The sequence below is a fragment of the Myotis lucifugus genome, unplaced genomic scaffold, assembly GCF_000147115.1.
Source record: "Myotis lucifugus unplaced genomic scaffold, Myoluc2.0 scaffold_115, whole genome shotgun sequence".
Taxonomy (NCBI): Eukaryota; Metazoa; Chordata; class Mammalia; order Chiroptera; family Vespertilionidae; genus Myotis; species Myotis lucifugus.
This window is the reverse complement of record NW_005871163.1, coordinates 2,463,318-2,479,089: the sequence shown is the minus strand read 5'-3', so window position 1 is coordinate 2,479,089 and position 15,772 is coordinate 2,463,318. Positions and strand designations below refer to the sequence as shown.

The 15,772-nt window shown below is 44.2% G+C and overlaps 1 protein-coding gene across 7 annotated transcripts in view; it reads right to left on the bottom strand.

The window, feature by feature from the left end:
• Window positions 1-843: 843 nt before the first annotated feature.
• CSNK1G1 (casein kinase 1 gamma 1) overlaps window positions 844-15,772 on the bottom strand; it is a 144,495-nt gene continuing 129,566 nt past the window's right edge. For 6 of the 7 annotated variants that reach the window (XM_023757832.1, XM_023757834.1, XM_006093401.3 and 3 more), the window contains 2 exons: window positions 14,785-14,891; window positions 844-6,780 (listed from right to left, as the gene is read on the bottom strand). In XM_023757832.1, coding sequence (XP_023613600.1) covers window positions 6,726-6,780; window positions 14,785-14,891 — 162 coding nt within the window. In that variant the 3' untranslated portion in view covers window positions 844-6,725. The remainder of the gene's footprint in view (window positions 6,781-14,784; window positions 14,892-15,772) is intronic. The other variant, XR_002830411.1, reaches the window with a different exon arrangement.

Here is a 15,772-nt window from a genome sequence, read left to right as displayed (position 1 = left end):
GCCTTCTCCCCCCACCTTTTCCACCACTTTTGAAAGAAAAAAATAAGCTTGGTGGATAAAATAGTCTCAATGCGAAGATTTTCTCTCATAAAGATCTTAATTTTTTTTTTTACTTGCCTGCCAGTGAAAAAAAACAAATCCTTACATAGTAATTGAATAGTGAAAAGAAACAAAGAAACAACAGAAAAACTGCAACCAATCATGCCCAGATTGGCAGTTGTTTTTGTGGCCAATATATGCCCTTGTGAGTTTATATTGCATATCCCAGTTATACCTTCTGTCTGTATAGATGTTCCTCATTAGTGGAGCAGGATTATAAAGCTCTATTCCAAGCTGTTCCATAGAGCAGATCCTAACTTCCTGGTGTTCCACCACCTAAGAACCACAGGAATATTGGAACTAGTATGTCAATGGTGAATGTCCAAATTCTGCCAGGATTATTTATATATTTTAGATTTTTAATTGATTTTTAGAGAGGGAGAGGGAAAGGGAAACATCAATATATCACATCCATCGGCTGCTTCCTGCACACCCTCTACTGGGGATGGAGCCCAAAACCCCAGATATGTGCTCTTGACTGGAAATTGAACCGGGGACCCTTCAGTCCACAGGCCGACACTCTATCCATTGAGCCAAACCAGCTAGGGCAGGAATATTCATTTTTAAAGTGACCCAGAAGAGAAGGCAATGTTTAGCCCAAATGAATGAAGACTGTCAAAGTATCAGACATTATTTTCATTCACTGGAGGCTTGAATCCTATCAAAGTTAGACCTAGCCAGATTCTTAAGTTACAAGTGAGCCAGGGGAGATAAAAACTAGACAAATCAACCAACCAAACAAAATTAGCCAAGAAAGGTAAGACATTTTATTTTACATACAAAAAGGGTGCAAACTGAGTCCTTTCCTCCCCAAACTGGGGAAGAGGTATTCTTAAAGATCACATTTGTGTTTTCCATGGTGCCCTAGGAAATGGGCTACTCTGAGATAACTTATCAAGACCCATTTTCCCATTTTCTCCAAAGAAGGCTAGTTCCTCTGCAGAGGAATTTTCCTAATGATGTTACAAATCTCTCTCCTGGAGGAATAGTTTCAAATACACTTGAAATTGACATTCATGTTTAAAAATACTACAAGTTTCATTTTCACAGCTGAGCTTTGTGACCAGTGCCAGGGTTTATGAAACATTACACATCTAAAACAACAGGTAAAAAAAAAAAAGAAAGAAAAAAAAAAGGCATTTAACAATGATTAGACACATCCACACATCAATTAAAACTAATTTCCACAACTGATTTATACATTATCTAGTCTCAAAAAATTGCAATCAACATCCCAATATCTTTTTAAAAGTACAATGGGCAAAGATGAATGAAACAAACAAAATAATAATATAATAAATTAGAGCATGTAATATATCCAATGGGCATTGATGAATCAACATTATTTTCCATTGGGGGGGAGGACTTATATTTTTGGTTTCTATCTCTATCTTTTCTGCTGTTTATTATTTATTCTTCTGCTTGATAAATGGGACTCATTCCCAGAACCAACTTGCTGTGACACTAATTTGAGAAGCTCACTTGTTACTTGTTTACTTCCTAGAATATTCAGGAACACATGATCCCTGTAGCCTGGGCTGAGTTTTTATGGAAGTGAAATACACACAAATGAGCACACAGACACAAGCATACAAATGCAACCACACACAACCATCCATAAATATATTTTCCCCCAAAGAAATGGCTCATCTTTCCTGAGACATTCCTAACAAATTGATAAGCCTCTTAAAAAAGCTTTCGGCGCAAGGGCTGGCCTGGGATTTGGTCTGGAACTCATGAAGAGGAACACTGAAAAGGTCTCAGCTGCCCTGAAAGAGGGGTGTGTGGGGAAGGGGCACTCAGGACAGCTGTCCTCTCGTGTGTTACTGGGATGTCTGCATTGCACCCCCCTTTACTACCATGAATAGCCCTCTGAGCTGAGACTTTGAAGGTGGTGATGGCACTGGAAAGATGATTGTGAGAAGTAAAGAAGGAAACTAATAAAAGAAATTGTCCACCAAACTGAGGTTTCTGAATAACATCAAGTTTGGTAATCACACTAGAAATATATGGAGTACACATTCATTTTTTCCTTTGTAAGCTGATCTACAAATACTGGAGTGGACTTCCTGGTTGCTTTTTGAGGAAATACGTCAACTACTACTGTCTATATCCAGGGAATCTACTTACTATTTTGAATACAATGAAGAAACCTACTCTTTTTCACTTAGTCACCTGCAAAAGGAGTTAGGGGAAAACATGTTAAGACTGCTTGATTGATGAGACTTCCAAGATTTGTGGCTAAAAAATTGCTCAAAACTCTGCAAGCCCTCAGAAGGGCCAAGGTTTCCTCTTATTCATATACAACACCCCCACAAAAAAAAAAAAAATCCCACAAGAAAACAAAACCATAGAAATCCCATCTTGATTCCTACCAATCCACTATGGGGAAGACTGAGAATCACTGTCCATCAACCTCTAGAAGGGACTGGAGCCCTGGTGTCGGCAAAAGCAAGAACCCCAGAGACAAGTGCCTGTTATTTACATGGCCAATCCAGATGGTGTGCCTAGTTATCCTGGCTCCCTAAGGGTTTCTGGAACTTGCCCACCTTGGGATAATGGCAGGGATGGTGGCAGTGACCTGGCGAAAGCAATGTTGGCTATGGCGCTGCAAGCTTCCACCCAGGCTGAGACACTCTAGCCCGACCGTGGTAGCTCTGACACTGGAGGTAACGCCAGGGCAACTCACTGGGAACGGAACGCGGGCTTAAATATGAATATGGAAGAGGTGACTGGGACACCAGAGGCATGTGGGCGGAGGAGAGTTGCATCAGAAGAATGATCAAGTTCTTTTGAGAAGATGCTTTCTAGGCTGCCATGGAAGTACTTATTTTTGAAAAATGCATGCTCACTGGGAGGGGTACAGAGTTATGTCTTTTGCATAAAAAGTTAAGGCTATGATCCGTAGTAACCACTCTGACATAACATCACCATCACTGCCTATTTCTAACATTGAAAGTGATTACTAACACTGAGAATCGACACGGAACATGTACTACCAGTGTACATTTCCAGTGCAAGAAGTTACTTTAGAGGCAGTGGACACCTCTTCTGGCTAATGGTAGGGGCTGTTTCTATGTAGTTGGAGTTCACTGAGAATTAACAGGCATTCATCACTTCTACAGCAAACCCCAGGATCCTGCTGTCTCCTATTGCCCCTGCATTCCAAAGTAAAATGGAGCTTTAATTGGAGCCCAACCTAGTCACCTAACTTGTACCTCTCTAGATCCTGTTTACTCCTAGACAGACCCAAAATAGCAGGAGAGTGTTAATGAAGGCAGTCCTGAAAGCACACTGCTGCTGGCACACTCTGCCCACCCCTGCAGAGCTGTCTGGAGTGAGATCACTGGGAAACACCAAGGTGTGTAGAATAAGTGATTAACCCTTACTTGCTTAGACTTCGCAGACACAAGTCATGCTCCGGTCACAAGGGAAGGTCGGACCCTTTTTGCCTGTCCTGCTAGCCTCAATCTGCTCAGGATGCAATGCCTGAAGGTATGCAGGGCTTAGGAGAACTCCCAATGGTATAATATGATGGATTTTGTATGAACAGATGCTGTTAGTACTTAATGCTAACTCAGAAACAATCGCATCAATTCCAAAGGAATTGGCATCATGGCTGTGAAATGAAGAAATCTCAACAGCTACAGAGCAAGTGGATTTGGGTAGGTGGTGGGCGCATGGAGTGCCCAACCCCAAGGACCTGGCTGAAGCATACAGCTAAGCAACTATAGCAACAGAGCGAAGGAGGGAGCCCTAATGTGCTGTTGGGGATAGAACTGATGGCTAAAAGGTACTCATCTAAAAAAATTTTTTAAAGAAAATCACAATTTCTCAGGGGTGTGGGACCGCCTTACAGTGCCAATGGTCCTGGATCACCATTGCCCTGCATGCCAGAGGGGCCTGGGGCCTTCATCTTTGTTATGGAAATCAAATATGTAGCAAGGGATTTGTGGAGGGCAGAGTGAAACAATGCATTAGGAAGGACCCCCCCCCCCCCCCGCCCCCAAATTGCTCAGATTCAACCCCTCAAGAGCTAGCCTTAAAAAAAAATTAAGACCAAGAAAGTCACAAACCCAGCTGCAAGGGGGCTTGCCCTACAGCCAAGCTGGTCACTGCCTTTGCTTTTTTTGTGGAAGCAGGGGGTGGGGAGGCACTTAGTAGGGTATGGAGTGCCAAGAGGCTCTAGGCTCTGCCACCCTTTCCCCTTGCCCTCCCTTAAGAGGCAAGGCTTTTTCTATACAGGTATGAGGAAGTTTCTATACAGAAAGTTAGAGTTGCCCAAATACCAACTGAGAAACTATGCAAGTTTCAGTGATTACACCTTAACCACTAGATAATGTCAAGGAAACAAATCCCAATATTTGAAATCCTTGTGGGGAAGAGGTGTGGTTCTGTGTCTCCCAGCCACTGTTTTGTGTACAGGGAAAATTCTTTTAAAGAAATGGAAAATTACAATCTTTATATAAGCTAAGCAGGTTTGAAGCCAGGGGAATGATATTTCCTGGCAAGGCCTGATGGAACAGAGGAAGCCTAGTAACTCTGTTTCATGCTACTACTATTTCTGTTCCATTCATCAAGGGACTTGTCAGGAAATGCCAACTACCAGAAAGTATCCCCACACCCTCCAGTCCAAAAGACAGCCCTACACCTCAAGTCAGGGGCAATGATTTCTGTTCCCCAAACCACCAGAATAAGTCATCAGCCATTGTCCTCCATGCTTAGCTCTCTCTACTCCCAAATAGAAAACCTCGTTCCCTGATGTAAACTATCTCTTCTCCTCTATGACATCTGGAACAAGAGGTCACTGTTTGGATAAGCTGCTGAACTCAAATGAAAACTGAGCATGAGAAGATGAACTCTGTACATTCTTTTTTAAAGCAATGAATGAGGAACCAAGACTCTTCATGGCAGTATGTCATGTGACTACACGATGTGGGGGGTGGGGGTGGCAGAGAGCATACTGGGGAGAACATGCTCTAGATGCATGGCCATCTTATTTGGAAGGAGTCTATGTCTAATTGAGAAGATCATTTCAGAGCTTTCATTTCAGTCTCCTTTCCCCTGGAATTCTCCAGCACCAATTAATCTCCCCCTCCTGCTACTCCAGCCCCATGTACTGAGTCCTAAGCCTGCTGCTGTAGACCTGCTGGGAGAAAATCTGCAGGTGCTTGGTTTCTGATAAGGCAGGCCAGCCCAAATGTCTGACTCAGCTCCTGGGGCAGACGGTACATACCAATTTTATTTCCTGGCCCTATGATGCCAAATCCTGAGTTTCCTTTGGCAGTTGGAAGGCAGATTCATTTACCTCTCTTTTTGTCCACTAGTGGTAATATGGTGGTAGCTGTTTCATCACTAATTTTGTTTCCCAAAATCGATAAGGAAGTTACATGGCTATCTAGTTGGAAGTCCCTGGCAGTGGAGGAAACAGATGTTTCAGTTTGTTTTTAAAGTTATCTCCTTCTCTGGGATGAAATATCTCCTGGTCATAGTCTGGCTTGGCTGGCTCATCCCATGTGCCGTAGAGGTTAGGTTGTCCAAACTGCAGGCTGATAAGGTCAAGAGGCTCTGGTAGGACATTCTTCAGTAGCTGAGAAGATGAATGAAAATTCAAGTATGTTTTCTTGCCAACCTGAGTGTTTACTCAGAATGACATAGAGTTTGGCTTCTTCTCTTCTGGGTGCTGCTGACCCAACTCTTTCCATTGAGATGTCCTCTGGACCCATGTTCTTTCTGAATGGCTTGGCTGGCCCCATCCCCCTCAAAACAGAAAAAAAGTAAAACTCCCAATATAACCAGACACAATATGCATCTGCCATGTTTTTTTTTGTTTAAAAAAAAAACAACAAAAACACAAAAAAACCAATAAACTAAAAGTGCAATAAAGTCAGTTTTTTTCCTTTGCTCAGAACAATTTGCATTGTTCTACTACTGACTGGAGAATAGAGTTCACACTTGTCAAGAAAGCTAAGAACGCCAACACATGGGGACAGTAGACTGCAGATTTCTCACAGCTTGTGTCCTACAGTGTAACCTCACAAGAGGGAGGGAGGGAGTAAACTGTACCCATGGCCAGCTGAGGATGGAGGCTGGGCAGGCACAGAGGAAGAGGGAGCCAGATATCCCTGGAAGGTGGAGAAGGTTCTTCTCCAGCTCAGGCCTGCCATCTTCCTCCTACCTTCTTGGCCGCAAGCCCAGCCTCTAGAGTTCCTTCGGCAGACAAAGCCTTCAACTCATTAGCTTTAGTGCTGGAGAAGGTTGAGGGCGGGGCAAGGACTGGGAGTAAACTAAGGGGAGGGAAGGGAATAGTAGTCCTTGAGTTTTTGTGAATGACACCTTCACTGTAAACAATAGGAAGGAGAGTCAACCAAGTGGCCCCAAGGGCAAGCAGTGGAGGAGCAGCAGCTCTGGGACCTGCTCAGAGCCTCAGGCAGGTGGGGACAGCCACTGACCCACTGGGCCCTGGCTGCCCACACTGGCTCCTTCTGGGGGCATCTCTTTTCTTCTTTTTGGTTTGGATCTCCACCCTCCCCTGCAGAGGAGTCCTTTCCAATGAGAAATGGCAGGAGCTGCAGGTGCAATCGAGTCAGAGTCCCCAGGACCTGAGGACTCCTGGGAGGCACTGGTCACTTATGGCGCTGAGCAGTCTTCTTCCTTTTCCTCTTAAAGAAACAGCAGCACCTGGGGCACAAGGAACATTGCAAGTCAGTGTGAGAGGCTGCAGCTTCCAAGAGCCTCTGCTTTCTGCAGGGAGTGGAAGTCTCCCCCTGGCACCACCCACAGGGCCACCCACCATCTACAGTGCACATCCTAGAGGCAGTAGGCAGTGTCTGCCAGGAAAGCCAAGGCAAGTAGCTGCTTTACTTCAATCTGCAGCTACCAAAACGCCACAGGCTAGGCATGCCAAAACAAGCATTTTTGGAAAAAGGACACCCAACCCAGATGCCTCATCTTTCTGGAAAACCAAGGCTGGGGGTCTCAGGGCTGCATAAAAATAGGCTGCACTGTCTGCCCCTTGATATAGAGCACAAAATTATTTAATGCAACTACAGTGGTCAGCAAGTATGGAGGCTAAACTAAGGCAAACAAAAAACAAACCCCATGAAAGTATGATGTTTGGAACTCTAGGAGGATTTTGCAATGTTACCAATGAAGGAATAAGGATTCTCTATTCCCATCCCGGCTCCCACCCAGCTACTTGGAGTAGGCAGGAGAAGCCCTGATTCTAATAATAACTGGGAGCCCAGATATCCTGACTGGAATTAGCATAGCGCACTCTTCATTCGGAGAAGATCAATGCCACAGACCAGGAGCTGATCATCAGGGGGCATCTGGTGGGAGGTCTTCAACTTAGCTTCCAGACACTGCTGCTGCTGTGCCAGAATGGGTTACAGGAACGACCCTGTTTAGGGTGGTGGCTGGGCCTGCTCCTTCACGAGCCCTCCAAGTGCTGCCTCCTGGCAACAGCCGTAGCCCTGGCACATCCCTAAGCGTGAGTATCCTCTCCTTACTCCTGCCTTTGGAATAGGAAGCACCTCTTGTTCAGGTAGTGACTAATCCAGAAGGGAGTGATGAGGGCTGTGACATGGCTGGTGCAAAATAGGTCCTTTCTAGGACGCTGACACGTGGGAAACGAGAAGGTTGTGAATGAGTCAAAGATGCCTGATGATGGTGGAGAGTAACTTTGGAAGTATAATTCAGATTTGCTGGACCCTTGAAAGAAAAGCTTTTCTGAGAAAACTGTCTTTGAGTTGCTTGCCTATCCTTCCAGGCTTAATGCCAGGAATCCTATCTAATAAAGAGGGAATATGCTAATTGACCCTCAAGCCATCACAAAGATGGCAGAGCACACAGCCAATAAGGAGGGAATATGCTAACTGACTGCCCCGCCCTCAAATTTGGCAGCACACATAGCCAATAAGGAGGGAATATGCTAACTGACTGCTCTGCCCTCAAAGATGGCAGCACACACAGCCACAAGATGGCGGTGCCCAGTCCCCTCAGCCCCCCAACCCCCAAGGGCTGGCCGGAGGCGCAGGTAACCAGGGCCGGCCAAGGCTTGCGCTGCCGGCAGTGGCAGCAGCAGAGGTGTGATGGGGCGTTGCCTTCCCCTGATCACCGGGTCACCTCCCGCCCCTGAGGGTTCCCGGACTGTGAGAGGGGGCAGGCCGGGCTGAGGGACCCCCCCTCCAGTGCATGAGTTTTTATGCACTGGGCCTCTAGTATTCATATAAAAATAAAGAACTGTTGCTTACTTCCTAAACCCCCAGTTCACCACTTTAGCTAAGATTCTCTCCTTTTCAGCCAGACCCCTTCGTAATTTCCTATACCCGTTGGACTAGTTATTAAAAAGTCGAACATTTCTTAGAATGTTAAAATAGACATTTATACAGACAATAATGGGCTTTATATCTGAATGAATCAAACATGGATTTTGGAAATAAGAGCACCTCAAGAGGGTCTTAAGATTTTTTAAGAGTATTAATGTCATTTGTAAAGTACTATTAACAGGTATGAATACAGTTACTAAACAAAGTGTCATGTGTATTTGGAGACTGAATACATTCTTTTAAATAAAAATGAGCAACACTTTTGGTTGTTTAAAACAGTCCTCAATGACATCCCTGAGGAAGGATTCAAGAAAATGATCTTTTTCTGTACACATATGCTTTAGAAAAAAGACATTTTCCAAGTTGAATCTCCTGAGATTAATATTAAACAAGGCAAATTAAATCTCATGGGAACACCAATATTTAAATATATTTACCCGTTCCCTATTAACCACTACTTTCAGAGGGACCATTAACATTTAAGCCAATCTCTATTCTTACTCCTTTTAGAGGATGTTAAGATGATGATTTTGTGTTTTTAAGCAAAAGCAATCATAAGAAAAGTTTGAAATACTGTTTTAGTCCATTTCAAGTGATGGGACTTTTCTTTTACCTCCTCCAAGGCAAGGCATAAAAATTGTGTTTATAAGCGTATCATAACCTGATGTGCAATGCTGTTCACCTGATTGGAGGAGAGTGTGAGCTATGGTTTAGAACCCCAGAATAATTTTTGCTGGTTACTGTACTTAAAGCTTAAGCAGTAGCAGAAGCTTTTAATAATTCTACCCACAAGGAAACAGACCCTACAATCTGCTCAACTCTTTGGTTTCTCTGGTAACTACCGGCAACAGGGCCCATTAAACTTGGTCAAATCCAGACCAAACCCAAATGGACACCATACAGATGTCTTACTATCAGAAGAGAATGAAGGCAAGGAATGAACCCTTCTTGGGTCTTGGGTTTGCTTCCAGTTGATTCTTTGATTGGATAATCAGAAGATCTTAACATGCTAGAGTGAAACATGCTGGAGTGAAAGTCGATCCATTCTCCATATTCACAAGCCACCAAGTGCTCTTCCCTTAGGCCTCTGAGCCACTTATTTTGCCTTTTCGATGAGCCCTCCAAGTGCTCATAGAAAAGGCTGCCTCCTGAGCGACAGCCATAGCCTTGGCACATCCCTGACCTGGGGTATTCCCTCCTTACTCCTGCCTTTGGAATAGGTAACACCTCTTGCTCAGGTAGTGACTGGTCCAGAGGGGGTGATGAGAGCTGTAGCATGGCTTGTGCAAAAGGTATGTTCTCTTACTATGTCCTGCTTTCTCCCTTCACCTATTCCTTTGCTATGCTTCTAGTGCTTGTCCTTGCTGTACTTGTACACTCTTGCCTTGCTCTAATAGCTGGCTCAGGTCCCGCAGTGTCCAGGAAGTCTTCCTTGACCATCCTGTCCACAGTGACCTCTCAAGGGACAATGACATAAGTACCCTGGAGAACCAGTTGTCCTTTCAAGTATGTATGTCTTATCTCTCTAGCGAGATAGTACCTAAGCTCTTTGGGGAAGGCCTTGGGACCTCCTAGAGTTCCAAGCACTGAGTTGGATGAGCATACAGTAGGCCTTATATTTGCAGTCAGAATCACATGACTGATATCTCACAGAGAAAAATAGACCATAGCACTGTCATATCACACAGACTTATGTTTGCTAAATAAACAGGCCCAATGTACTCCTCGATGCTATAAGACTATGAATTCCATCTTCATAAAATCCAGTTGTTACCTTTAATACATCCCTGTCCCTGAGAAACCCTGTAGGCCACTTGGCTTAGGGTTCAGAAAACAATGCTCAACTCAGTCACAGAAGACAAATAGAAACAAGGTAGTCATAGAGGCCAGCAGGCCATTATCACCACACAGAATATGGTCCCATGCATGCAGACAATGTGGGAGAGTACAATTCCAGACTGCAAGAAACCACCTAGTTCAGGAGGACCTGGAGGGTCACAGGCAGTGTCCAGGAAGAGAGCTGGGGACGGGGCTCTGTCTTATAGCAAGAATGCGCCTCACCAAACGTGGATGGATTCTTTAGGGTTTCCCTTCCTATACACCTCATGTTGTTCCTAAGAATGCATTTGAGGAACCTAGAAAAGAGAGGCTCCAATATCTCATTAGCCAAATCAGCCCCTGGCCCACTATACTCTCTTATAGGAAGAGAGGACAACAAAAAAGGAAAAAAGGACAATAAACGAAAAACAAACAAACAAAAATAAACCAAAATAACAATGACAAAATACCCATCTCTTCCCATGGAGCTCTCTTTTTTTGAGAGACATATTCTACAATGGAAGAACCAGCTGAATAAAAAAGAGAAGTCACAGATTTTTCCAAAGCAGTCGATTTCCAGGTAGAGACCATGCTGCAGAATGTGAGATTATCCAGCAACAATTGTCCTTGGATTGTGAAGAATAATAGTAAACAACTGACACAGTAACTTTGTCCTCCTACCTCTGTCCCTCTCTGAATGATAACATCTGGGTGTATTAATTTGAGAAAAAATTCATTCAATTAAAAAGTAATTTTGAATACAGTGGGATAGATATTGTTTTGACAGGAGGAGGCAGCAATTAGGTGGGTTTGAAAGGAAAGAAGGAATAGATTAATTCCTAGATACAGGCCTGCCCCGTTCCCACCTTGCGGATCTAGTTCCCCAGTCTGGGTGGTTATGGCAAAGGTGGCATATGGAAGCCATTCAGTGTTCTTAAGGCATTTTGTTTGGCTTTGCCAATCCAGCCCAGTCTGGTCCACTCCCCTAGCATGTGGACTGGAGAGAGGGACTCACCACAGGTTGAGCATTTTCAGGCAGCTACAGAGTGTGTAAAGAGAAAAACACAGAAAGGAAGAGAGAGAAAGAGATATTAGTCCACAGACGTGAGATAGAAGCGACTCCCTGTGAGCCATGCAAACATGCAGTATGTTGTGTCTGTGTTTAGTTGCTTCCTCTGTCAAGGTAGGCCCAGGCCACTTGGTCCCCACACTAGAGTGGAGGGGGCAGGTGCCTGATAGAAGCATCATGATGGCAGCTGGATCTCAGTGAGGGGTAAAACAAAACAGAAAGAGAGTTGATGGGTGCCCCAGAGTGGGCTTTCCTGGGCATGTTCCAGGAAGGTAACGGAGCAAATGATCCTGCTTGTAAAAATTCAATCGAGCACCAAAGCCAAGCCAAATGGTTCCCACATGAAGTGTTAGTGTGCAATTTGTTAAGCTAACCTCCCAACTATTCTGAGGCTTTTACAAGTCTAACATGCCTGACCAAAGCAGTCAGCAGTCAGCACTTCTTCTCAAGGGGAAACAGGCTTAAGAGACACTTTATTTTATTAGGAGAGGACTCAGAGTGAGGAGGATCACTGCTCTGGATGAAGGTATAACTGCAGAGAAGGGCCTAAATCTCATTCTTATTAATTTTCAGGGGAAATGAGGCCCATATTTGCTAATTTACAGAAGTCAGTGGATAACCAAAAATTCCAGCATTCTTACTGTAACAAAAGTCAACCAAAAAGCTGCCCTGCCTTACTACCCTTCTAATCATACTTAAACTAGGGCATGTGTCCTGTAGCTAGCAAAAAGGGACGTTAGATGTTCATTTGTACATGGAACAAAAATTAAGACCCTCTAAGTTCTCTCCTCCTTTACACAAAACAAGCTGGGCAAGGAACCCCAAACTAAAAGCTTGGAAGTGAGGGTTTCACATAGTCTCCCCAGTACCCTAGTTAAATCTCAATTTGGGCAATATCCTCTTTTTTTTTACAACTAGGCTGCAGGGACAAATGGCATCACAGCTGCCTATATTGAGGGGCTGTCTGGGACACCTTGTGCTTCTCTAGCTGTGACCTCTTCCTGTGAAAATGATCAAGTAGGTGGACACATGGCTTGCTGGCCCCCCCGCCCCCCCCACCCCCCTCTCCACACAAATAGAAGACCAAGAAGAAAAACATATGGCTGTGCCCTGAAAGTTCACTGGGCAAGATGGATTGATAGCTCATGAAATCACTAGGGCCGTGGTCGGCAAACCACGGCTCGCGAGCCACATGTGGCTCTTTGGCCCCTTGAGTGTGGCTCTCCCACAAAATACCACGTGCGGGCGCGCACGTACAGTGCGATTGAAACTTTGTGGCCCATGCGCAGAAGTCGGTATTTTGTGGAAGAGCCGGTATTTTGTGGAAGAGCCACACTCAAGAGGCCAAAGAGCCGCATGTGGCTTGCGAGCTGCGGTTTGCCGAGCCACAGTTTGCCGACCACTGCACTAGGGGAATCAGCACACAAAATGCCCTAAACTATAAGCTTTTGGATGACATTTGGTTAAATACAATTGCTCCCCTCTGGTTTCCCCATCTTTAAGGCCCAAACCTGGAACTGGTAGCAAAGAGACACAATGGTTCCTTTTTGCTAAATGGGGAGACATTAAACTCTCTTTACATCCTAGAGTTTAGATTACACCAGAACAGAATACACGAAATTGGAATCTCTTTGTGAATGACCCCCTATCTTACATACAGGACACAAACACCACACTCACATACACAATTAGTGTATACATTTACTGAAATGAAATGAGATGAATGGGTTCAAAAGATAAACCTGTATAGGGCACATTATAAGGTTCAAGCCCATGCTATATTGATATTCAAAATATGTTATTAAAAGCAGAGCTAAATTTCTAGTCTTCAAAATAGTAGCCACGGCAGTGAGTTGGAAGTGAGGTGGGGGTGGGAATGGGTACAGCCATCTTTCAAGCCCAGACAATGTTTGGATCAGACCACACCTAGTGCAGTGGTTCCTAACCCTGACTAAACATTTAAATCACCTCGACTTTACAAATTCCTAATACTTGGGCCATATTCCAGATAAATTAAATCAGAATCTCTAGGGCCAGGATTCAGACATTTGTATTTTCTACCAAGTTCCAGGAGACTCCAAAGTACATCCAAGGTTGAAAACCCATAGGGAAGGAATAAACACACTGTCTACTTAGCAGAAGAAAGTTCTGTCATGGAAACTGAAAAATTGTGAATACCATTAGCATCTCCAAAGTCCCTGAAAATGGGAGCATGTTTCCTTACTAAAATAGTCTCTTCCTGGCATTAGAAACTCCCCTGCCCTCCTATGTATGTAGCAGGGCCTTATATAAACCAGGAGAGGAGCACCAGAAGCTGCTCACAGTCAGCAGGGACTCGACAGGAGACAGTTTAAGTCATCCTCACTTGCTTTTGATCTACTGGGTAGGAATCCTCAGGACCTGCTTTAAGAAAAGGATCTCCTGGAAGCAAAGTGAGCCAAGCCTGTAGATGGGGCAGTAAAGGATCGGGCAGGAGGGACAACCACGCAAAGTGTATCTGGAAGGAAGAAGAATGCAGGTCTTGGAGGCTCAAGAGACCACTTAGGATGCAATATCACTATAACTGAACAGGACACTGGGGTAGCCTGAATGTTCTCAAAGGGTTTACAAGAAAAATCATCCAAATCAGGCTTGGCAGCAGTAACTGATTTATAAAGGACTTCTCTCTTCCTACCTCGTGTCTTCTTGAAGGTTAAACCTGGATTTGAATTTGGGATGGGGCAAGAAGGGAAAGAAGTGATAGAAATGCTGCTTTTGTAGTAGAATCAGCAGTTATTTCACCTTCTACCCCATATTCTAAGAGTTTAAACACAGACCATGCAGAGAGCACCAAGGGCTGGTGGTATGGACAGGGCGAGACATTCACATGCAAGAGCATCAGAAAAGGAGGTGGGGGAATCTCCTCACCCTTTTGGAATTAGTGTGATTTCCTTTCCTTCTCAAGATCCTTCCCTCATAGGTACAGAGACTATTTTCCTTGCCTGATTTATCTGAGTCTCTCTGAATCCAGAATCATTTAAGTGAGAACAAAATGGCCCTGAAACCCTTGTTCCAGGACTATATATGCAGAGTGGTTAGCCAAGAACCAGAAGTTTTATGCTGTTCAGCACAGCCCATGGTTGAGATAAGCAGATTTTTCTGTGTCCTATAGGGAGTAAGAAGATCCAGGGCACCAAGAGGCTCATGACTACTATCTATTATAGGTCTTCTATCATGATTCTTTTAGTTCACTATGTCTTTTGCCTCATGTGGACTAGAGAAATATGACTGTCTTCCGGAAATCACAACTAAAGAAGGGCAGCAGCAGCAGCCTTACAATACCATGCAAAAATAAAATGGTCAAAAGAAAAAAGCTATGGACACAAGCATGAGGAATTCAGTCTGAGATGAGCAGCACACAGAGAGGAAGAGACAGGTAAAAGAATTTTCAATCTATGACTCAAGAGCCCCCTTGAAAGATGAACATACTTAGCTTCCTCCACTACTTCCACCTCAGGGTGAGCTGTGATTGGTGCATTGGAGTGGGCTCCTGTGGGGTCATCGACATTCAGCTCTCCATTGGTTGAGCTAACCACCTGAAACAGAAAGACAGAGTGTGACAGACACCATGACAATAGGAGCCTCCTGCCAGTGCCAGAGAGGGTCACTAAGGGAGATCTGGTCTCTTGCTTAGGTACTAGTCAGGCAGTGTCTGGAATGTTTGTTTTCCTAGGTTGAGGGCCAACTGTCCTAAGTTAGGAAAGGTTCCCAGATTTTATCATGTGAGGACACAAAATTCAATGATGTAAACATATAATGCCTACTCTGTGTCAAGGACTCTACTAGATTGTGTGTGTGTGTGTGTGTGTGTGTGTGTGTGTGTGTGTGTAAATTTAATCCCTACAAAAATCCTATGCAATAGGTCATATTACTCTAATTTTACTCCTCTTAATTTATTATGCTATAATTATATATAGATTCAGTGATGATGTTAAAAAATTCTACAAAGGAGATTAATAGTGGGCATCAGAAACTATAAGCAATCACACTTTCCTTCAAAAATTTCTTCATGGCTTTGACCATCAGTTTGAAGTTACTCAAATAACAAGATTGCCACGCCCTCTCTGGTGAGAGGGCAGACGATAAGGAAACGTTCCCCTGGAAGACCAGTCTTATTTCAACCACCTTTATTTCAGGTTCAGTGTCATCCCAGGTCTCACTGATGGTCCCCGAATTGTAACTGAAGGCTCTCCTGTCATCTGGTTAATGTGGACCCGATCAGGCTTCTCTTGCTTGTGCAGTTGCTTCTGTCACCTGGTTTCATTTCCAACACATGATTCCTGCTTATGTGGGTGCTGGGGAGTGGAAAAAGGGACCCCGCTGCACAAACCACTCTGTTGTTAAAGATCTTGGCTGAAATATGGGAGAGAACCACAAAATAGAATAAACGGTTCGGATATCATATGCCTTTGGGTAA